The following is a 23,839-nucleotide window of genomic DNA, read 5'->3' on the forward strand; positions in this document are numbered from 1 at the left end:
TCTCTCTCCCCAAAAATGTCTGACGTTTTTGTGAAAACTATACAACTTTATTCTTATAATATTCAACTTAAATTGTGTCGTGTATTTTTGTTAGCATCTTTGCACTAATAATTCTTGGTATTCTGCAGCATCAGCAGTTCAGGGAGGATTTGCGCCATCAAGAGTCAGCAATGCATAATAAGAAAAGCCAGAATATGCTGGCAAAAATGTCAGAAATTCATCAAATGGAAGAGGGGTGGATTTCAAATGAGAAAATAGAGAAAATATGATTAGAAATAATGCAGAGGTGGTCCTTTCAGTTATCTTGAGACTGTTGGGGATAGAAGTGTAGTTTAGTTTGTTGTTTGAAAATCAAAGATACTCTCAGAAGGTCAGGGCCAATTACTATCGTTTTTTGTTTTTGCAGGATAATGTTTGTGTACAAGGACAACAGCTACTGAGATAATGTGAACAGAAAGATTGTTTATTTGTTTCACAATAGTATTATCTTGGTTACATTCATATATAAACTTTTCTCTCTTTTTTTTTTTTTTTTTTTTTACAGAACGTGAAGGATTTTTATCATATTGCATACCCAGAAAATCAGAAAGAATACATGCACCCAAAAAAGAGCAACTTGACAGAAGTAAAAAAAAAAAAAAAGAAAAAAAAAAGAAGAATGCTGACCGGTTTCACTGTACTCTTCAGTTGGGACAAGGACAGTGAAGGTGGGAGGCAAGAGGGTTGCCTTAACCTTCAATCAATTCAAAAGGTTGATTTTCAGCATCTAATTTGAGCAGCTTCTTGTGGGGAACATTTACAGGGTGGTTTTGTTTAAAAGAGGCACCACACGCACAATAATTTCAACAACAACAAAACAGCTTTTGAAATGGAAACAGGAACATTTAAACTCTATTAAAAAAAGAGGAACAAGAAAAAAAAAAAAAGTTGGTGGAAAGTGCACTTAGTGGGTCCACCCAGCACATACCCGGCCCCTGACAAATACTAATCCAGTTCCCCTTGAAATAATAAGGATCAAATGAAACTATCGTGCTGGCCAATCCCATGATGTGCTATGATCCAGCCTACAACATGTGGATTTGGACATGGAACATGCACAATTTGCTGGCATGACTAATGCTAATATGATGGAAGCTGCCGCCATTATCATCTAACTATTTGCTCATCCAGGAAGCATACACAGAGAAGTTCTCATCTTAATGGCTGTGATTCCACGGACAACACTGACTACTGAGCAGAGTCTAACTGGGACATGAGCCCACAGTGTCATTTGAATATATGCTAGCAGTACAAATGTCACTAAAATTACTTACAAGCTGCCCCAGAATGCAGCATAAACCTGCTTACTGCTGGCTTCCATTTGATCTTTTTTCGGGTTAAGAAATTATTCCAAACATTACCAAAATCCAGTTCGTCGTAACGTATTGTCCATGCTAGCACAGTCAGTGTCAACACTATCTTTGCCCCCAAAGATAAAATGGCATACCCTTAAAAATAACAAAGCTAAAATCGACGAGCTGTACTGACCAAATAAAAACGCCTACACTTTGGGTAACGCTAAGTGAGCACAGATCCCGGGTGCGCACGGACAGTGGGGCTCAGGTGGCTGACTGTTACAGCATCTTGGACGACAAGGTGAAAGAAATGAATGATCGTCTTCAACATGAGGAGGAAGTTTGCATGGCTTGAAAAAAACAACTCAGACTAACAAAATAACGCACGTCTCGTTTTGGACTACAAGGACAATGTAAAAAATGTTTAAAAAAATAACTACATGTTTCAGTGGAAGAAGAGAACTGTTAATAAAAGATTGAAATATAATTATCCTAAAGATTACTGAATGATATAACCAAGGCATTGTTGATAGTTTATATTGATAAATGAAGGCGTAGATGTTACAGGAGGCAGAAAGAGACGGATGGAGGGGAGAAAAGAGAAGAGAGAGATATCTTGGTGTCCCGCTCCTGACCTTCACACCTCTGGGATGGAGTGATCCATGGCTGACTTCAGCAGGCTGGTGGACATCCTGGAGGACAAAAAGAACAAAATGGCTGGTTAGTTGGTAAGTCTGGCAAGCTATTGTTGTCAAGTTGTGACATAAGCTTGATCACTGATGCAGGGAAGGTGTCGGTGCTAGCCTTATTGGATTTCAGGGAAACATTTGATACAATTGATCATAACATACTATTGAACAGGTTGGAAACTCGAGTGGGTTAAATGGAACAGTCCTAAAATTGTTCAGGTCCTACTTGGATGAAAGGAGTTACTTTATGACAATTGGAACGTTAAAATCTGTTCGAATGGACATGGAATGTGCAGTCCCTCAAGGGCCAGTCCTTGGACCCCTTTTGTTCAGTCTGTATATGTTACCTTTGGTTGAAATACTTCAGAACGCTAATATTGGCTATCATGGTTATGCAGATAACACTCAGCTATATTTATCAATGCTCTTGTAGGAATTTTTGTAAGCTACTTTTGTTTTTCTCTGCTCTGCTTCTTAATGACATTAACTGTTGTGCTTGTAAGTGTTGTTTCCCTGCTTGTGTGAAGCACAATGAGTTGCTTTGTGTATGAAATATTCTATACAAATAACGCTGCCTTCCCTTGAATGAGCTTTATATTTAGTAACGACCACCAATGCATCACTGATGTAAAGGGGCACGTTTACTATGTAATTTTTATTTATATAGCACTTCTTGCAAGTAAGACTGGGACAATTAAGATTTTACTGATCAATTCAAGTGTATTGCTTAGGGTGGCGACCACTTTTTCCCATTTTGCCTCCAGGGAGGTGAACAACCAAACGGCGGAATCAAGTTTTCATGATAAAATGCTCCTTAGTTGGTTTGCTTTTAATTGCACAGCGACGTTTTGGCATTTTTGACAATGGCGTTTCTCAGAAATTCAATGAAATGTGGAGAGAAAAATAATTGTTAAATAGTGTATGGCTGCAGGACAAAATACGCACCACATAAAATACAAAAACACAAGAGGTAGATAAGGGGATTTGAACATAGGAGTTTTGTGGGCCTTGTGAGTAATCATGCAGCTGCATTCTGAATGGCTTCAATTGGCATCTTACCTCTTAATCATGTGTTCATAGATGAACTTGGGCATGATGGTGATGGTCATGGCGGTTGGGGATGTGTTCAGAATATCCTTAATCTGGGAATCCTGGAAATATCACACACGCGTTAAGTTTCTCATTTAAAATGTAACATCCATCTTTTGCACCGATTTTTAGCACTAATTCTGTTCTGGGTCACTGGTGAGCTGGATCTCATCTGACTTTGTCAATCGGACGAAATATGAACTACCAACCACTCACACTCCTGGACAAGTTACAGGCTTCAGTTAACCAACACGCATGTTTTTGGAACGTGGCAGGAAGCCGGAGTATCAAGGGAAAGGATTTGCGGCTACAAGACTTGGACTCTCGAGTGAAGAGAGGGACGGAGCTGTCAACTTATTACCACCTGGTGATGTGTTGGCTCAGATGGTGGGGGATTATGCCGGTCTGACCTGGCAGACCCAAACGTATTATGAGGTTCTGCTGGGAACATCTAGAAGTCCCCTGTCAGAACGAGGTTCAACTCTCACCACTGACAGAACTCCACCCACATCCCTGGGGAGGTGGGGAACATGAAGTCAGAGTGGACAACGAGAGCTGTAGCCTGTCGTGGCGGCAACCCACAAACCTGTTGTTAGACACCAGAGGTAAGGTACGCCATCAAGCTGAAGGAGTTCTATCAGGGCTTTTTTGGCCTGTGGTAGTCTGGAAGCATCTTATGGATACCGACTGGCTGAGCAGAACGCAGCTTTGGCGGTCGCCGAGGCAAAGACTGGGGCGTGGGAGGAATTCGGTGAGGCCATGGAAAACGACTTCCGGACAGCTTTGAGGAAATTTTGTTCCACCATCCGGTGTCTCTGGATAGGGAAGCAGTGCACCATTAACACTGTGTACAATGGAGATGGGACGCTGCTGACCTTGACTCGGGATGTTGTGAGTCGGTGGGGAGAATACTTCTAAGACCTCCTCACCTCAATTCCACCGACAAGCCTTCCTTTGAGGAAGCAAAGCCTGGGGACTCTGAAGTGGTCTCTCCCAACTACGGGTGGCAAGGCCCCGTGGCTGGATGAGAACCGCCCAGAGTTCCTAAAGACTCTGGATATTGTGTGTCCGTCTCGGTTGACACGCCTCTACAACATTGTGTGTACATTGGGGCGGTGCCTCTGGAATGACAGACGAAGGTGGTGGTCCCTCTTTTTAAGGAGGGGGCCGGAGGGTTAGGGTCACGCTTGAAATACTACTGTACGTCACCCGGTTGGCCGGGGAGTGCCTTACAATTCCCCCGGAAGAGTTGGATGAATCAGCTAGGGAAAGGAAAGTCGGGGCCCCCGCGACCCGACCCCGTATAAGTGAAAGAAAATTGATGGATTGATGGGACCATATGAAAATGATTTATTTAATGTAGTCTTTACCACCTCCACATGCTTTCAAGGGATTTAAACATTAACAAAAACACTTGCATATCACATTCTCAACACAATATGGTGTATGTTCCATGTCATTCGTGGTGAACGCTATCAGACAAATTAGATGAAGAGGCTGGTGAATGTAATTGTGCAACCCACCTTCAGTCCAATAATGTTCTGTCCGTTGATCTCACAGATGTAATGGTCAGTCAGCAGGCCATTGCGGGCTGCAGAGCCATCCTTGACCAATGATGTGATTTTACCGGACTTGTAGATGAAGCCCACGTGGCCCGAGCTGTCTTTGTGCATGGTGACAGTGCGCTGAAATGGCCTAGCGAGGGGAACAGATACATATGTTTTTAACCAGCCAGCAGAGGGAGCCAATGTACAAATAAATAGTAAAATAATATACAAATAATAAAACGTGGTCTTTGATGGTTAGCAAGAACCTGAAAGAAATCTTATTTAAGACTGAATGGATGTTTACATAAATTGCGATACAATATTCAATTAATAATCCTGTTTATATAACTGTTTAATTAGTTACTGCCTGGGAAATGTATTGGAACGTTCTATATGATGAGTCCACATCTCTCCGCATTCTGATATATTAGTGAATTTATAATCTGCAATTTGAAATATAATGGCTTGCTAAATACATTAATTCCCTGAACTGACATGTATGTGCATTAACAAATTTGAATTAGAAATTAGGGGAACTGAATAACATCAACAAAAAGCCACACCAGTCGTCAAGCTGTTTATATCGGGCTAAAGACTGCAAAGACAACCTCTACAACTTCTACAAATTCAAAGCTTCTATTGTAAATGTAGCCAAAAATATAACTGCCTGGTGGGGAAAAAAATAAATTAAAAAAAATCGCTGCAATCCTGCTTTGTAAGAGATGTTCTCACCTGTCCCGGACAATAAGCTCAATGCGTGTCTCTGCTGCAGCCTTCAGGGCCTTGTGGGCCTTATCAACACTCCACCCGGCACAGTTCTGGCCGTTAATCTGAAGAACCTGGTCCCCAAAGCGCAGTCCAGCCAAGGCGGCAGGGGAGTTGGCCTGCACCAGCTGGATAAACACTCCCTAAGATACACAGACAGCAGTGCAAATAAAAATAAACCCAAGGAAACTAGAAAATGGATATTGGAATGACTGAGACCACAGGGAGAAAGACCAGACAGCTTGTGTGAACTACTATTTGTTAGGCCAATACATTTTCCTGAATTTCTGGCCTCCACTAATGCCACAATTATGATCCGGGTCCATCTACCATTTAACTAAAATAAGTGTCTTACTTCTAATACTGCTGATGTGTGATTTCTCCAGCTTTCTCATCACATACCAAATGTTAGGTTCATTGACAGTAAATCACAGGTGTCATACTCAAGGCCCAGGGGCCAGCACAATATTTTATGAGGCCTGCGAAAGCAACTCCTGCGCGTCAAATTCATGTTTCTTATGTCCCAAAATGCTAATTGCCTTCACTTTATGAACATTGAGAGACTGCAAGCATTTTTTGTTACCAAACCACATTTTACACTAAATTCAACAGTTGTCCTTGACTTCAGATTTCAAAACTAGCAACCCATGAATTTTTTTGGGTACCTATAGAATAATATGATGAAGCGATTAAACAGTGATATGGTCTCAGTCATAACGGCTCTCTAAGGGAAGCTGTCGCTACAATGTGACCTGTGACAAAACGAGTCTCACACTCCTGCTCCTAAATTGTCCATAGGTGTGAATAGTTGTTTGTCTACTACTGTACTGTATGTGTGCCCTGCAAGTGGTTGGCAACCAGGCTAAAAGCAGGTGGAATAGGCCCCAGCTCACCCACAAGACTAAAGAGAAAACGCGGTATAGAAAATAGATAGGATATATTACGTAATCTTATTTTTAAAAAAAAACAACAACACACATTAGTACAAATAAAGTAGTCCTTTGTTTCTCTAACAAAGATTGATCTATGTTTGCAGTTGATTAATTAAATAACCCTGGCCACTATATAGACCCAATTCAACATAATTTATATTGGCTATCAAAAGGTTTAACATTGGTGACTCACGTTGTCAATTGCCCTGAGGCGGAGTCCGACCTTACTGTCTTGGTCCTTGCAGAGAATAATTTCCCGCAGCCCTTGGCGAACCTCGGCCCTCCTGATGCCGACGTCCGACCCAGTCACCGGACACACCATCCCCCCAACACCTGAATAGGAGGGCACTGCCACTTGCTGTGAAAAAGAGATGGATGGCGGGAGAGGAAGTTTTAGAGATACTTTTTTTTTTTTTTTTTTTTACACTGAACTTCAGCATAGGGCTGGGTGACTTGATTAATATTGAAACCATGATTAATAAACACAATTATTCATCAATTAAAAAACCTATTAAAATACCAAAAGTCAATAAGATGTAATAATATACAAATATAATTACATAACTATTATAATATAACTTATAGTAACAAAGTGAAATAGTACCAATAAAAATTAAAAATCAAAATAAATACCGGCTGTTCCTGTTGTGCACATTCGCATTAAGACATAAAGGAGAAAGAAAATTGCAATTGATCTTTTTTAAACATAACTTGTTTTTCACAGATGAGAAAGAATAATTATACCCTTTAGTAGGGGTGGGCGATATGACGATATTAGAGCGTTAAGCGGTTTAACGTGTTCACGATCTCATGAAGCCGAAAGATCGTTTGCTCGTCTACGTGGCACATTCTAAACAGTTTAGCTCAATGGCGGCGCAAAGCTGCTGAAGCGTATACCCGACCAACCAATCATAGCACGCACAGTGCACGGTACTTGACACTCCCCGCCTCCTTGTTTGTTTGTATAGCGGGGAGTAGGAGTGGGCGATATGGACAAAAAAAAATATCTCAATATTTTTTCACAAAACTCGATAACAATAATTTGACGATATTCTACAAAAAATATTTTAAATCAGCAATTGCTTCACAGACCAATTGTGGATAGACAGGGTTTGTGAACATCTCTTTTAAATTGCTAAATACAGCTTCTGCAAAACAATGATATTCTACGACAATATTTAATAATAAAGACAAAAAAATATGTATAGATTTACATTGATTTTTGGGAATATGTAATTTAAATGTCTCTGCTGTTATTCCATAAAGATTGACACCAAATGACATTTTGAGCTGCAGTAAGTACTGGTGTACCACTGCCACCTACTAGAGCAATCAGAATGTGAAAAAGGTGTAAACTATAAGATTCATAATGAGAAAAAAATGTATTTGATATGAGACGTGTGACGAAGCGTCACCCAGCGAGAGAAAAAAAAGCGACTGTTTTCTAAGTGTGTGTGTTTAAGCTTTTGTTTAGCGTGCTTGTGCGGTCGCCACATTTTCCTCGTAATCCATATGGCTCGTGGTGCAACAGAATTGCTCTTCACGGTGACCGTTTTGGCACATCTAACAATGTTATTCCCACCGACGTCAGTCCTGTGAACCCCAAACCATTTAGAGACTACGGACGACGCGGACTTGCGCCTTACTATGAATCGGATCCCTGCTCGACACTCTGTTTGAAATAGCTCCGCTGCAGTGCGGACAGAGTCATGTGACCGGGTCCTGTCCGCTGATTTGGTTAATGATTATCACTTCCTCCTCCTCTGCCGTCAATGCACACTGATTTTCAACATACTTTGCGGCCTTCGACTGACTTGAGTAGTTATGCTTTTAGAGGCAGTATTAATACTTGATAATGTAAAATTACACATCGTGAAAGCAAGATTGACGATGATATCGATAACGATATCTATCGCCCACCTCTAGTGGGGAGCTATAGCGGAAAGTCACCACAAAGCAGAGTTGGTCCCGAAAAGAAACTCTACATCCACAGTGTCGATTTGGTTTGGCTTTTCCTCGCAAGAGAACGCGCAAACCAGTTATTTGCAAAGTTTGCAGAGACTCGGTTCAGACGTCAGCGCCGACAGCCAAAGCAAACGGAGATCAGACACATGGTGTCAGAGGCAGAGGCAGCCGCTAGCTCCAAGCTAATGCATCCCACGGTAACACAGTCATTTAACAAGAGCACTCCATATGAAAACACAAGCAAGCAGTGTAAAGAAGTAACCGAGGCAGTGACTTATTACCTTGCTTGAAGACATGATTCCAATTAAAACAGTGGAAAACGAGGGGTTTAAACGACTCTTCAAAGTAATAGACCTGTGTTACGAGCTGTGTTTTTATGTTTACATTGTTAGCTTTTATGTTTACATTCACTGCACATTTTGATAAAAATTGTCACTATTCAAATTAAAACCTGTGCATAAAGCTTAGCTGACTTAAAATTTTTTTTCTTTCTTTAAGAGTTTTATACACCTTTTAAATGTTTTATATGTTTATTAACATGAGGAAAATGGTCATGATAAAATCGTGATCGTGATTTTATTTTTAAAACATCGTGATATGATATTTTTGCCATATCGCCTACCTTTTAGTATTGTTATATTACCTCTGTTTGTGTTACTATAGCGTTTGTGTGTGAACATTTGTTACTTTAAATTATCTCAATCCGAGAATTCAATGCAAATGTTTTATTATTTGTCAATAGGGTTTTACATTGACTTCTAGCATTAGAATTGACGATGTATCTAAAACAAAATGTCTTGTATTTAAGTATACAATGTGAGTAATTCTGTTCGGTATGTGTGTGTGTGTGCATGCGAGCGAATATTATTTTTATGATTGTGAGAAGCTAAGCAAAATCAATTGCTTGGCCCTAATTCATCGGGTCGTGAAAAAGGATGCAGAATCACAAAGGTGTTGAGCGAGGCAGCATTCAATTTGATATCCACCACCATCAGTGGATGAGATTGCAAGAACATTATTGTTCAGGTAAAGAAATGACCAATGTCAGAGAGCACAGATCGTGTGAGGGTGATGTGCAAGCAACACACATATTAGACACACACACACACACACACACACACACACACACAGGCGCACACACGCAGATAGGAGTGAAAATAATGTATATCCTCCCACACGACTCCAAGCCTGTGGTAAAAAGAATCATGTTTTGCTGTCATAAACAAGCAGCTCATAACTTTTTATTTCCTCGCTCTGATGATATGTTTGGACCCCGAAAAGACAAAAAAAAAAAAAGGTGTATAAAAGTTTTAAAGTCATTGTTTCTGTGTAAACTCATAAAAACATTGGTCTGTAAAAACAGATAATGTGTGCATTACTTAACCTAATGGTTAGGTTATAGAGGAAAACTGTGTTTGAATAGTTTTACATGCATACAACAACTTTGTCAAAACAATCCTTGTTCACACAGAACTGAAAAAAAGAACAGTAAATACTGTCAAATGCATGTCAGGCTAGTAGTTTGCCAAGAAACACTAGACACATGCGCAGTGCTTAAGCTCCAGAAAGAAATGGTCTTGAGAGCATATGTTGGTTTAAAATGTAACATATTATGCAAATAACATCACTCACACATCACTGGACACCGTAAATGTTGTAAATATTCTCTCTGATTGAGTCGTGCTATAACGGCTACTTTGTTTTAACCGTCGTGTACTCACATATGCCCTAGGCGAATACTAAACACTCATGAGCTTGTCTGCCAGTTTTCCAGACATCTGTGTTTAGAATTTATGTTGCAACTACAACACTGTGGTTTCAAAACATCCAATGCATAGAACATTCCACCTGCCTCTTGCAATTTTTGTTTCAGGCTGGATGAAAAATGTTGACATGAAAACAACCTGCCATTGTGGCACAGTGTTTCTTTATGTTAAGTAAGAATGGCCTTAAATTGTATTTGAGTTTTGATAAAACAAAACATGACTCAGACTTACATTGTTGGCCGCGGGCAACAAGGCTAAGTTCCTCTGCACCTCATCACTGTTGAGGCTCAGGCCCATGTACTCTCCCAGCTCCTCCAGATTTGGGTACAAACCTGCAAGGGTCAATTGTACAAAAGAACACCATTACAACTGTGTCTCACTAAAAATCCAAAGATCATTTTGATTATTACATTTTGTCATTTATAAATGTGAAAGAAAATGATTTTATTTTTATGATTGGGGCACATTTGCACCTCATTTCATAATCCCTACATTTTATCCTTCAATACACTCAATTACTCAAAGAGTGATTTGATTGCATTGAAGAATGATTACATTTCCAATTAATTTCCAAGAAAAGTGCCACAAAATCACTTAATGTACTACAACTTTTGTGAACTTTGTCCCACTATTCAACCAGTCTCAACTATGGCAAAGAGAGCAACACATCTCCATGGACCTTCACAGTCAGGGTTTTCTTGAAGTAAATTCAATCAGTGGGTGGTTCCGGTTCATTGTGTCAACACAGCACTTAGTACCTACAAGTTTGATCGAGGTCAATGTTTTGCCACTTCAAGCACATTAAACAGGAAAGATACTGGCTAAATGTAAAACGCTACAGCTGAAAAAATGACGATGACTCAGCCTGAACTCCCACACTGGCCTAAAATAAAGCTCTTCATATGTGCTTGAGATCAGCTTGTGCTCTCATCGTCATCGTCAGGTGTGCACATAGAAATTTTGGTGGGGTTCTCATGGATGAACTTAGGGCTGGACAAATATTTCAATATCAGTATGTATCGCGATTGACACGTGATCGATATTAATAGAAAATGCCTTCGATAGGAAAAAAAATTGAAAACAAATCTGATCGCAGCATTGTGCGTGATGTAGGCAGTGCGCATCCGCCTCCAAATACTAAACCAACAAAGAAGAAGTAGCTAAACCAATGAAGAAGAAGCAACTAACCCAACGGAGCATGCGTGGGCCCGATGGCCGTGCGTCATAGTCGCGTTGAACGGTGTAACTTCGTTGAAATAAATGACCAGTCGACTCAGTACAACTCTTACAATAAAATTATATTATGAATGATGACCTGATCAAACACCTCCGGATAGAGACGTGGTGTACAAGTAAAGGAGTTCCCTGTCTTTGACATGCTAGCGCCAGTTAGCCATATCCGGCCCTCTGTACTGCACTCAAGTTAAAAACCAAGCAAGTAAAATATGAATGGATTATGGCAATGATGAGTCCGCTAAAAAGATCAAGTAGTCGTAAGCCGGTTGGTCAACGATAATGTATGCACTGCAAGAGAGTATTAGTTGACTTACATTGGATGAATAATTGAATGAAGGATAATGTATGTCAACAATACTTCTTTGGTGTAGCACCTAATGCAAATAAGAATTTATAATGGACTGGTGGAGGAGAAACTGCACATTATGCTACATAACGATGTACACAAAAAGAGCCAACTCTTTTTCTTTAAATAGGTTTAAAATAAAATCAATAATTATCAATATTGAGTGATATGAAATACGTAGATTGTGACATATTAGACATAAGCACATTATGTTTAAAACGGAGTACCGTAGTTTCCGGACTATAAGTCGCATTTTTTTTCATAGTTTGGCCGGGGGGGCGACTTATGTGTGAAATTATTAACACATTATATCGTATCCCTTTCCTTTTCAAGGTCAGCAAACAACACACCAAACAACCACAGGAGGGCGTTCTAAGGCCATTTTTTCCTTCGCCATACACGAGAAAAACCTTAATAATTCCCCTGCACATGCTCCAAAAAATCCCAAACTTCACCTGTACGTAAAGAGTCACGACCTGCAGACATCTATATGATATTTTATTTTACATATAAAGCGCCACCACCAAAATTGTCATTTTTTACATTTCCATATACTGCACGGAGCCCGTTGAACGAATCTGACTGAAAATTTGTGAGAGAAGCCTCAAGACGTTGATCTTGCTCTACGCCGAATATTGAGACTTTTCGACGAAGGGCGTGGCCTTGACCTTGCCGCAAAGTCTGATTATAGAACGTGACAATAAATGCTGTTTTAACTTGACTCAGATCATCCAATCGTCTCGAAATGTTTCATATTCGATGATAGTCAAGGGCTGAACACATCTACGAACTTATTTTTCATCGTAGTGGTAGCGCCACTTAATAATTTTTTTTTTGTTTTATGTTTTTAATCCTAGCGGTTATCCGGGTCCACCTTATCTTTGCTTGGACGAGTGTTTAGGCCTTCCTAATATTAACATAGGAAATTTGTCATTTTTTGTGAAAAGCTGTTGCCATGGCAACCCGCAGTTCACGAAAAAAACAACGCTCATTTTGAGGATCTGAACATGCATGAAATCTCACAAAACTTTGCACATACATCAGGCCTGGCAAAATCAATATTTTTTTGTGCAATTTGTAAAAATTGGCTCTCTAGTTTCACATGTTATTGTAACCCACATGAAGAAATAAATATAAATCCTAAAAGCTATTAAAATGCATGAATAATCCAAACAGTTAAAATATAATATTGTGTTAAATAAGTAATTAAAATAGTATGATAAAAAGACAATTCGACTGTCTATCAATCCATCCATACAAAATAGTGTACTGTTCCTTTAAAAGACGCCGTGCCTGGCAGTGGTATTGCATCATCAGCCAGCCACACACACTCGCATGGAGCGGAGGAGACGAACAAAGAGATAATTACGACCGAATACAAAAATACTTTTGGAGACTTGGAAACATTCTACATGGTCGGCGATAAATAAAAGACTTATTTAATCGATCTACAACCGTTTTGGTGAGTTTAAAGTTATCTTACCGTAACTTTCTTGTAATGCTAAATGTGTGGATATTAGCTAAATGTTACCATCGTAGCTCGGTGGAAATGATGTGTACTAAGCACAATTTTATTAATTTGATTTATATGGATACATTTATTTGCGTTACGCGACAGAGACAACCTGGATTCCGAGAGGAGGTGGAGACTTATACTCCAGTGCGACATATATGTTTTTTCCTTCTGTATTATGCATTTTATGGCTGGTGCGACTTGTAATCCGGAGCGACGTATAGTCCGGAAAATACGGTATATTTAATCCTTCTAACCACCAGTTTATTTCACAGTTACGTTGACCTCTTATTAAGGGTTAAATATTATGTTAAAATAAAATAACGTAATTCATTTTACACCGAGTCATTATTTTCAATCGTTAAATAAAGGGAAAAAAATTAAATATATATCGATAGCGATCAATATGAAACACTTATAAAGTCCAAATCAAACGTCTCGTAAGCATTGTTTTTATTCTTTATGTGCACATGTATAGTGGCATCAGCAGTTGAGAACACGAGCAGCGACTTGTCGTCAGTGTTGCCAATTTAGAGATATTAACAATTTTTCTGATCCCATTCTAGCAACAATTTTCAGCGCCAAAGCCAATTGTGGTCCTACTGTTGGCATCATTGTTATTTCCTGCACAGTGGAAGGAAGAGTGGAGCTTGCCCTAGTTTTGTTTTGAGAGTCCTAAGAACAGCTAATAGTGGTTTCCTCATAATTCAAGTTACTGTGAGGACACTTTAAAAATATAGGAAAAAAATCTGTACACATACAAACATAATTTTTGAGAACGTTTATTTAAATAATGATTTAATGTTAATGTGCATAGATACGAAATTTTAATGTGAATATTTTTTATTTCCCAATTACAACAACATATATAATGTCTACACAAGATGTCAAGTGTTTCTTGTGCTAGACATGCTGGACTGCAGTCACCAGTCAGGCTAGCCACCACAGCAGTTGCTCATACTATGCATTATACGCCGACTTCAAAATGAAAACCCAACAAGTAATATGTACACAAATCAGTGCCTTTTTAGACTTGCATTTTTAAGTTGGCCGTCGCAGCAATCATCGTGGCTGACTTGACTTCCTGCTTTTTGTCTGGAGGCCGGCCTGAATATTTTCAGCGTAAGCACCTGTGCACCTCTTTTGTGCACCACAGATCATAATCCATGTTGTTGTGTTGTCGTATCAAAGCGGGTTTACAGACTTTCTGTCATCCTCTTAAATTATTTTTGACATCCTTGTACCAATACATTAGCCAAGCCATGGTGGTTGATGAGAATACAGCAATTGTACTCTTTGATATTAGCATGTCTGACCATGGTTGAAGTCAGTCTAAGTGTGCTGCTTTCGCTTCCTCTTTGAGTTCCTCTTCCACAGGGTTACCAACAACCCAGCCCCTCCTGATACTCATCCAACTCCCTCCTACACTCCCAACAAGCCTCTTCATCCATCTTTTCTCAAACCTGCACCTCACTTCCCTCTCTCTCTTTTTTCTTGAATCATGCCCCATCCCAGCACAGCACAACAGCAGGGGCCCGTCTCCATGGTGACTCAAAGCAGAGGTTAAAATCAAAAGACCTAATGCCTGCCCACAGGATTCAAGCGAATGAGTGGAACAAGTGGAAGAGCAGGTCACAGAACTTACTTGATGAGAGTAAGTAAAAAAAAAATAAAACAAACTCACCGTTGAACACATCATTATCATTATTTGTTAAAAAAAAAATACACGGTTAATAAAATGATCAAATAACAGAAGACTGCACCTCAGCTTTTGTGCACGGAAAATTGTGACTGATTCTTAATTGCACGACTTAAGGTGGTTCCAATTTGGAGGTTGCACCGTATCCTCAAGTTGAAACTAAAGATGAAATATATTGTGCATTAAACTTACAGGATGAAGGCATCCCAGCAGTGGCAGGCTGTTGCTGGTCACCTCCCTCAGTGATGGCTGGCATGGCAGCGTTGGTGGTGGTGGTCTGGGCGAATTGGGCCTGGGCCTGAGTGGTAATCAGAGCAAGCAGTCAGGTTATGGATTCCTGCTCGCCTTTGGTTTGACTTTGTTGCTGTCCACTTCCGCTTATGCTTAATCAGTCTTTTTTTTCTTTTTTATTTCTCGTTTATCACTGTCAAAATGGGCGTCCGTCATAGGCGGATAGGCGGACCGGTCCGTTGGATAGGCGGAATGCCCAGCTCTGGTTACGGTTAGGGCTGCCTTGATTAGTCGACTAATCACGACGACGTCGACGATCAAAATCGTCGACAATTAATTTTAATCGTCGACACGTCGTTTATTCATATATTTATTTATTTGGCACATTATTTCTATCTGCAACGCACATGCGCAGTGGTGATAATCCGGATGATGTAAACAGAAGCATTGTGTGTAAAGTAGTGGTAAGCCTTACACTGTAAGGGCTAATTCGTGTTGGCAACAGAATCCAAAAGTTATGCCGCATTTCACCAAATGTACTCAATACAATGCAAACCTGCCGTTCATGGCAGCACGATGGGGATGACCAATCATTTAAAAAAGGAAGCAAGTTATCGCTTATGCTTGATTTCATATCTGACATAGGCACAGTTGTGTCTAGAAGCTAGCTGCAGTTGGCATACACACGTTACGGTGTGTTTGATGTAACGCTCCTATTTGGTACGCTAACACATCGTAGCATCTTCTATGGATTAAGCAGCCATTATTCAGTAAACTCGCGTTGATTAAGAACCAAAACTCTGTGTGTTTATGCCTGTGGTGGACATCGAAGCAGGAAGCGCACGCTTGCTTTCTCTCACTCGCGAACGGAGTGATGCGTTCATGAACTGGGAAATATCAGTACTCAACACAAAAACGACATATGTGCCACTCATCGGCATCACATAATAAAATCCATAGTTAAGTTTGTTGTAATATACTATGTTATAGTATACAGGTCCATACCACATTTTGATTGTGTAGATCAATTTACTACTTTTAAATTATGCATACTAGTGAAAAGAATAACCAAACCTTTTTGATAAAGTTTAAATTAACACAAAATTAAAAAACAATAGAAGTGTTTATTGGTGCCCAAGAAGAGTGAAATTTGCATACAAGTACTTCTTTTTGTATTCATAGATAATTTCACTGTGTTATTGCAACTCTGCATAGTGTATAGTTTTGGTTCAATTTTAAAACGAACTAAAGAATTACAGCTAAAAATTTTAAGGCCAGAATATCGCCATCAACTTAAGTCGCTCCTTTATTTATAAACATGCCAGGAATGATGGCTTAAGTTGCAAAGTTTAATACAAGTTGAATGTACAATCATCTTGTCTTCATGATTAGTTTGTACATAAAGAATTTAAGCTGTAAGTGAATGATGCTTATTATAAGAGCAGCAGCTTGCTGCTGCGATTTGCCGCGATTTATATATTATCCGATTAGTCGACTAATCGCGACTACGGTTAGTGATTAGTCAACTAGCAAAATAATCGTTTGTGGCAGCCCTAGTTACGGTCAAGCAAATATGTTCATTTAATTGATAATGACTCAACGTAACGCTGCTTTGAGTGAGTGTGTAGGGGTGTGCGGGTGTGTAGGGGTGCGTGTGTGTGTGTCTACTCTTCTCTAGTCCGCTCCCAGCTAGGTGAATGCCTCGTCAAATTATACAAATTGTGGACAAAATAATTCACACTCTACTTATTTTTTAGGGAAATCTTGAGAAATGCATCACAAGCTGTCACTCTTTAAACTGGTGTTATAACACTGGATGCCGGTCAGCGAGGTTCTTGGCCAGATTGGATGTCTTCCCACCTCGAGCCATGGTAGTTTTCTTATAAAGATGGGCTTTGCTATGTTGGTCGGCTTTCCGTGGCTTTCGGCCATGTCAGCAAAAAAGTTGACACTATGACACTAAGCGCGTCATGCTTTTCAACGGGGAGCGGAGGGGCAGCGGGGACTTCACGGCGCTTTTTCCTCTAGCACACATGCAGAAGGAGGCGTGCCACTTAAGGCGTTTCTCACATGTCGGTAGACAGGCAGGCGCCTTTGCGCGTATGTATACTTGCCTTTAAGACAGAGTTGGTGAGCTACGTGTTTTCTTTTCGTTTTTGCTGTTAAAAAAATTCTATTGAGACGTTTTTGATGCCGAAAAATCACGGTACGGTACTGGTACCAGTATCCCGTGCAGCGCTACTCAGGCGTCCATTAAAGTCTCTCTCAATTTGCGGGGGCTGTGGGCAAAGACGCGAATAGCAAAACTCTGCCAATAGTCGACGTCCACCGAAATATGTTTCAATTGCCTATATTAATTGTTTAAACCCTAAATATAACCCAAACCATGATCCCAAAGTAACACTTCAATATAAATTCCAAACTCACCTTACAATATTACCCTTGAAAAGTGTACAGTGACACAAAACATGAATTTGCCTTTTGATCTAATAATTTTCTGATTGGGGAAATGGGTGCAGTTTTAGTTGTGTTCTACAAAAAATTTATATATTTGAGCATGTAAATTTGTGACTGTCAATTCATAAATTGGTGAGGACTTAACCAGCAAAGGTCATCAGTACTTGGTTAATTAAAACAGCAATCAGCAAAGGTCATTAGTACTTGGTTTATTAAAACAGAGCCTCGATCTGGTCATCACATCTTTGCCCTTTAGAAAACAAAGTTAACTGATGAAGATGCAATTTGTCTTAGTGTGTTTGTATCATTAACACACAGCACCCAATAAAGACACAAAACAACACACAAACAACAACAAAACTGGTTTTCACTTGGTTGGGATTTAGCTACAGTGTTGATACAGGACTTACTTTATTTAATATGAACACTGTAGCTAAAGAGTTCACGAAGGCTGCATTATATATATTAAAAAGCCTACAACAAATCATCACATGACTGTCAGCAGACAGTGAGGCTATATACTGAACAATTATGGCTCAATTAACATCGGTGCAATGTGCAGAGAGAGATGGGGAATGAGAGCACAGATGTGTCGGAAAGGAACAATGTGACGACCTCTTAAAAACACAAAACCAGTTGTACATTATTAAAAAGGCTTGAGTGCGCATTGATTGGCTTCAACCTCGTGTCTGCACCAGATGATTCACATTAGCATTGCATTTCAAGCGCCGAGCATGACATTGACCCATTTGCTGGAACCACGCTTCAGCTACATTTTAGAATGAAAAATATTCAGTGTAACCCTTTATGCCAATTTCTACTCAGGTTGCACAGACAATAAGAACAGATGAAGCTGCACATCTTACCTTCATCACCTTGTCAACCTTTAGGTCCTCGAGAGATGGATACAGAGACATCCTGTATGGGAAAACACAGGACAGGTGATGCACATATTATGGTACAACAAAGGAGCAAGTAAATAAGCCAGATGTAAATGGTTAATGGCTCTTTGATGTTGAAAAGATAAGGGTAAGAATAAAGTAATGATACTGTGACATTGCAATGTTATCTCTCACGGTACAGTAACAAATGCAAACATCAGAAAGATACCAGCAGTTGATGTCTGTTGTGTAAATAGGCGGGGTTGCAAACTACCGTATTTCCCGGACTATAAGCCGCTACTTTTTTCCTAGGTTTTGAACCGTGCGGCTTATATAAAGGTGCGGCTATTCTGTGACTTTTTCTTCCCCCGCTAGGGACCCTCTAACCGCAATTATAATAGAAGAATTCCAATCAATTTCCATTAATAGGATGTGACTGCAGTTGAAGGAGTTCAATAGGCGAGGGTGCTATGCACTAGGTTATGCATTAGGTGGTATGCGGAAGTAGAGCAAAAGTAAAAAGGTCAAATGTGGATGTTAACTGACAAACTGGAGTGGCAGCGGGCAGTGAAATGAAGATAAGTACTGGTTATTTTCTCTTGGTTCTATTCCGTTTTAATCAGCAAAGTTGCTGCAGTGTTAAAAGGGACTATTAGGAAAGAATACAGTGTGTTCAGGTACATACATGTACATTTACAGTCAGAATCATTCGGTAAATGCAGTGAAATGCGCAATATGAATAAAATTGTATTTATTGTAAATATTTAATTTTTCAACATAGAAGAGAACTTCATGGGTTTCGGCAAAGATGATTAATGTGACTTGTGATTTCAAACACAGGAGAAATTAAAATGAATAAATACTGTTTATTTTCTCTTGGTTCTGCTCCGTTTTAATCAGCAAAGTTATTGCCATGTTAAAAGACACTGTTAGGAAAGAATATGTTCAGGTATATATAGTACATGTACATTGACAGTTCAAAATTGTTCTGTAAATGCAGTAAATATCTATTTTTTCAACATACAGTAGATAGGTGCGGCTTACATAAAGGTGTGGTTTATATATCGTTTTTTTCATTATTTTTTAAAAATAGAGTGTGTGCGGCTTATATAAAGGTGCAGCTTATAGTCCAGAAAATACGGTAAATGAAAGGTAAAATGGGTAAATATCAGTATGCTCCTCCAAGTCATCGTTTTTCTTTTAATATAAATTGTTTTGATTGGTAGCAAAAGGCCATATTGGATAATAAATGTAATGTTTTAACAACAAAGGTATGTATACCTTTGCAACAGTGGGTGATGCATGCAGGCCAAATTCAAAATCAGGTGAGTATATTAGGAATTCCTTCAATGCTGATTTTTTTTAAATTCAGTTTTTAAATGTTGACAGGCTTCACTTAATTATTCCATACACTTATTTAAATTGTAAACCAATAACATGATCATTGTACAATCACCTGCATTGGAAAAAAAGAAATCAACTGTATTGCATTACAGTTATATTACTGTCAAGTCATAAGTCATAAGTCAGATTATATGACTTAATTATATTATAAGTCAAAGGGCATCATTACATAAACTAATAGATTGGTGCTCTGCAGCTATAAATATGACGTTAGTCCGAGATACAGTGATCATGTATCTTGAATAAATTTTCCCAGACAACACAACTTAGCATTAGCAAAGTGTCAGCGTACAAACACCGATATGCTGCACGTACACGTCAGAATGAATCACGTCAGCTGTTGTGTTGTCTAAAATGGCTTCAACACAAGAATATTGTGAATATTGTGTGTCACCACTTCAAATATGTGTTGCTTAGAAAGGGCAAAATAACACATCCGGTCAAAATGTCAGCATATGGAGAAGAATACAGAAAACAATAGTGACAGGACACCCATGCAACATTAAAAAAAAAAAGTATCGAAAAGAGGAAATGAAAGCAAACAGTCAGCTGACTGACATTACATGCAGTACGACAGGGCAGGCAGAGACACGCAGTGCAGTAACAAGCAAGAGAAAAAAACATATTCAGTGCCAGAGAAGGAATGGTGGAATAGAAACCATTCTGTACACACTTTATTTAAATACATCCATGCAGAACCCCACGACGGCACCTCTTTCAGGCAGAATAAATCAGCTCAATGCAACAATGACATAAACACACGACTTGGGAGTGTTTTTAAAGTTTTGGTGAAGTTGAACCTGGACAGGATCCCCAATATTTCCAAAATTAATTTGCAATCTACAAAAAAAAAAGGTAAAAAAAACCCTCTTGGAATAGATTGCTTGGATGACATCTTTGCTGGGGCTTTTGATTCCCCCCCCTCTTTCTTTCTAACAAAAGTCAGCAAAAAAAGGAAGCATCACTAATTCCTCACCACCAAAACATCACAATCACAAGATGTGACAAAATCCTTTCTCCAGGGAAGAAGCAAACAAAGCAGGAGTGGGATGAATTCTGAGATTTTATTTTCATGTACATTTTGAGTGAATTGTGTCACTTGAACTATGTGTTATAAATGCATGTGTTGTAAATGCAGCATAATCTATTAATTGTGCGCACGCCTTATGTACAAGCAAGCATACGTATTGCGTCATCATGTAATAATAAACCCATATTAATTAACCACCCGTCGACTCATAGTTAATAGTTATACCTGCTTACAACCTCCTTAACAACTTCTGACACCCAATAAATAACAAAATCATTGAGTCCATAAACGAAGTGCATCATTTCGACCATAATAACAACACTGGATGTGAGATCAGGGACTCGTAGAAACCACTCACTTTTTGTCCTTTTATACACTACACCATTGTACTGGCAAACAGAGTCCCATTTGAAGACAGCTCACTGTTGACTTTCCAGGAGCTGTTATGTTGGCCCACTTTAAATCCACCTCCATTATGGACGAGTGTACCATACGGGAAGAAGCATGGAGGAAATGCATTTTGCCTGTTTGTCTTTTATGATGACATAATGAATATAATGTATACTCCCTGTATTATCACATAATAGTTTGAAAGCTTCATGATGACCACCAATCCTTGTGTACCCAAATTGAAATGAAACTTACAACACAAATAGTTATCCTGATTATTATAGCTATTATCAGTATTAACAGAGGCCTTCGATTTTTTTGCATGTCATTATATGGTAGTATTATGTAACTCTCTGTCGCTCAGAAGATGGCCACCCCACTCGGAGGCCATGTGGTATTTATCAAAATGCAATTGATTTCCACAAATAGTTACGGGCTGTGGCGGTGAATCCATTTGGAGAGAATACCAGGCTTCATTTGAGGGACACCTTTATTTGTGCAAAAACCTGGTTATGGTAGCGCTAGTCACAGTGATGTCCAGTGAGTGGACCATCAGAGAATTGCAACTTTTGTTCTACAATGGGAATGGAATGTGTAACCGCCTCACATTAAGTTTCGATTTGCATTTAGAGGCAGACCTCCAACCACTCTGCATGAGATTAGACATTTGTGTGTCTTGGTCACGGATAATGTACCCAGCAGTGCACTATGTTGTGTGTGTGTTTCTACTTTGTTGAATACCCTGGCAAGGTACACATCCGCCCAAGCGCTAAAATGTCATGCTGGTCCATTTGAGGAGGGATATTGATTTAAGCGGATGACACACCCAACGATTAATTAATTACACTGCATCTATTACAACGAATGTATAAAAGTGAACACATATTTTGAAACCAGAAATAGAGTTTGCAAAAATGTCAGAAGTTAAGGCAAAAAATCTTTAGTATTTTATTGTTTTCTAGATAATAATTAACAAAACATACACAAAGACTTCCTTAAAAATACTGAGAAGACTTTTGAACATGTACACATAGCTGCATTTATTCCACTACTGTCAGGGATCAGAATGCACGACAAAGGTTGTTGCTGTTACTTTAATGGCAGATAGCCAACTGACAAAGTTCTTTGTTTTATGTTAAAGAGGCTTTTTGTTCTTTGAACCATTGCAGGCAGAGTTTGTGCAAGCATTTAATGCAGGAGTGGGGAACCTGCAGACCACGAACCACACACAGCATGAGTGCATTTGATCCAGGAACTAAAATGTCCAACATTTTGATTGATCGTTGCACCATATTTGTTCTTAAATTGAGTACGTATGGCCCCCTGAGAACTATAGAAACTGAAATGGGCCCTGCTAGAAACAGCAATAAAGTGTAAAATGGCTCTCAACCTGCTTCATGTAACAAACAATCCTTTTGGTAACTTTTTGGGATCTACAGAAACAAAACAGATTGGGTTGGGGGTGAAATAACATTAAAACTGGCATTGTCGTTTTTATATAAGAAAAAAGGGTATAAGAGGATTAACGTCAGTAAACCCAAACATACTGTGGGTCGTTACAAAACTGAGGCCTTCTTAGAGCTTTGCTGGGAAAAAAAGGGGGGGTATAATGGGCACGGAAGTTGTGACTGCATTCTCAAAAAAACAACCAAACAACCAAGACCTTCACATCAGAGGGTCACTCACGCTATTTCACAAACTATTTAACTATTTCACACTTTTAAAGACATACATTTTATGTTAGGGACTCGGTAAACAAGAGGAGCGATCATTGCTGCGATACATAATGCGAAATCCAAATAGGAAGTCGTTCGTTTAATATAGAATACTGCATACATGCATGGCTACAATATCATTACACCAACCAAATGACAATACACGCGTTTAAGGTTTATTGTGGTGTGGGTTACGTCATGCGGAAGAAATACAGTCCTCGTCATATGATAACAAGTTACGACATATTTCTGCTGCAAATTACCGAACAATTACCGACTGCCGCTTTTTTTGCACATTCGTTAGATGACAGATGTCGAGATTATATTGTAATCTAGTAGGGGTAACAGAGATTACGTTTAGCTACAAAAATCGCATGCCTTTCTTTGTCCCTAAATAGTGACGCACAAAAAACAGCTAGCATTTTACCGTTAGCCAAGAGAAGCCAGGGTGGATGCAAGGTAGCGCTTCTCGTCATCAAACGTAGAACCAAACAGACTCACCTGTAATGTATTGACTAGGTTGGAAGTCGGCTTGTTGGTGGAAAAAAAATAGAGTCTCAGACAGACGCGTCGACCAGACTTTAATTAAAGTATGCAGTTGATCTGGGTCTATTTTCTCGTCTCGTCGTTGATGACTTCAAGGGGGATTCTGGAAAGTGACGTAACTTTAGAAGCTCCGCCCAAACACTATGGGTCACATGACTTTTGTTCATTTCGTTACCCTTCAATGGTATTTTTTAATAAGTTATTTTTGAATGTTATCGGCGATGACAAAAATAATAATAATCAAACCAGAAGATTCTTGTTGCCTCGATTCCACCATTTCTGACTACCATTACATGGATGACTC

The 23,839-nt window shown here is 39.3% G+C and overlaps 1 protein-coding gene across 1 annotated transcript; it reads right to left on the bottom strand.

Moving 5' to 3' along the window:
- Nucleotides 1-442: 442 nt before the first annotated feature.
- sdcbp2 (syndecan binding protein (syntenin) 2) lies at nt 443-23,656 on the bottom strand. The gene is made up of 9 exons (XM_086026487.1): nt 23,491-23,656; nt 18,436-18,487; nt 15,074-15,179; nt 10,319-10,419; nt 6,550-6,714; nt 5,392-5,567; nt 4,636-4,807; nt 3,083-3,174; nt 443-2,026 (listed from the first exon to the last, which is right to left on the bottom strand). Exons 2-9 carry the CDS (start codon nt 18,484-18,486, stop codon nt 1,972-1,974), a joined length of 918 nt encoding a protein of 305 aa, XP_085882613.1. The 5' UTR covers nt 18,487; nt 23,491-23,656; the 3' UTR covers nt 443-1,971.
- Nucleotides 23,657-23,839: the final 183 nt, after the last annotated feature.

The sequence above is a fragment of the Filicampus tigris genome, chromosome 1, assembly GCF_054856515.1.
Source record: "Filicampus tigris isolate MCC_2025a chromosome 1, RoL_Ftig_1.0, whole genome shotgun sequence".
In the NCBI taxonomy this organism is placed as follows: Eukaryota; Metazoa; Chordata; class Actinopteri; order Syngnathiformes; family Syngnathidae; genus Filicampus; species Filicampus tigris.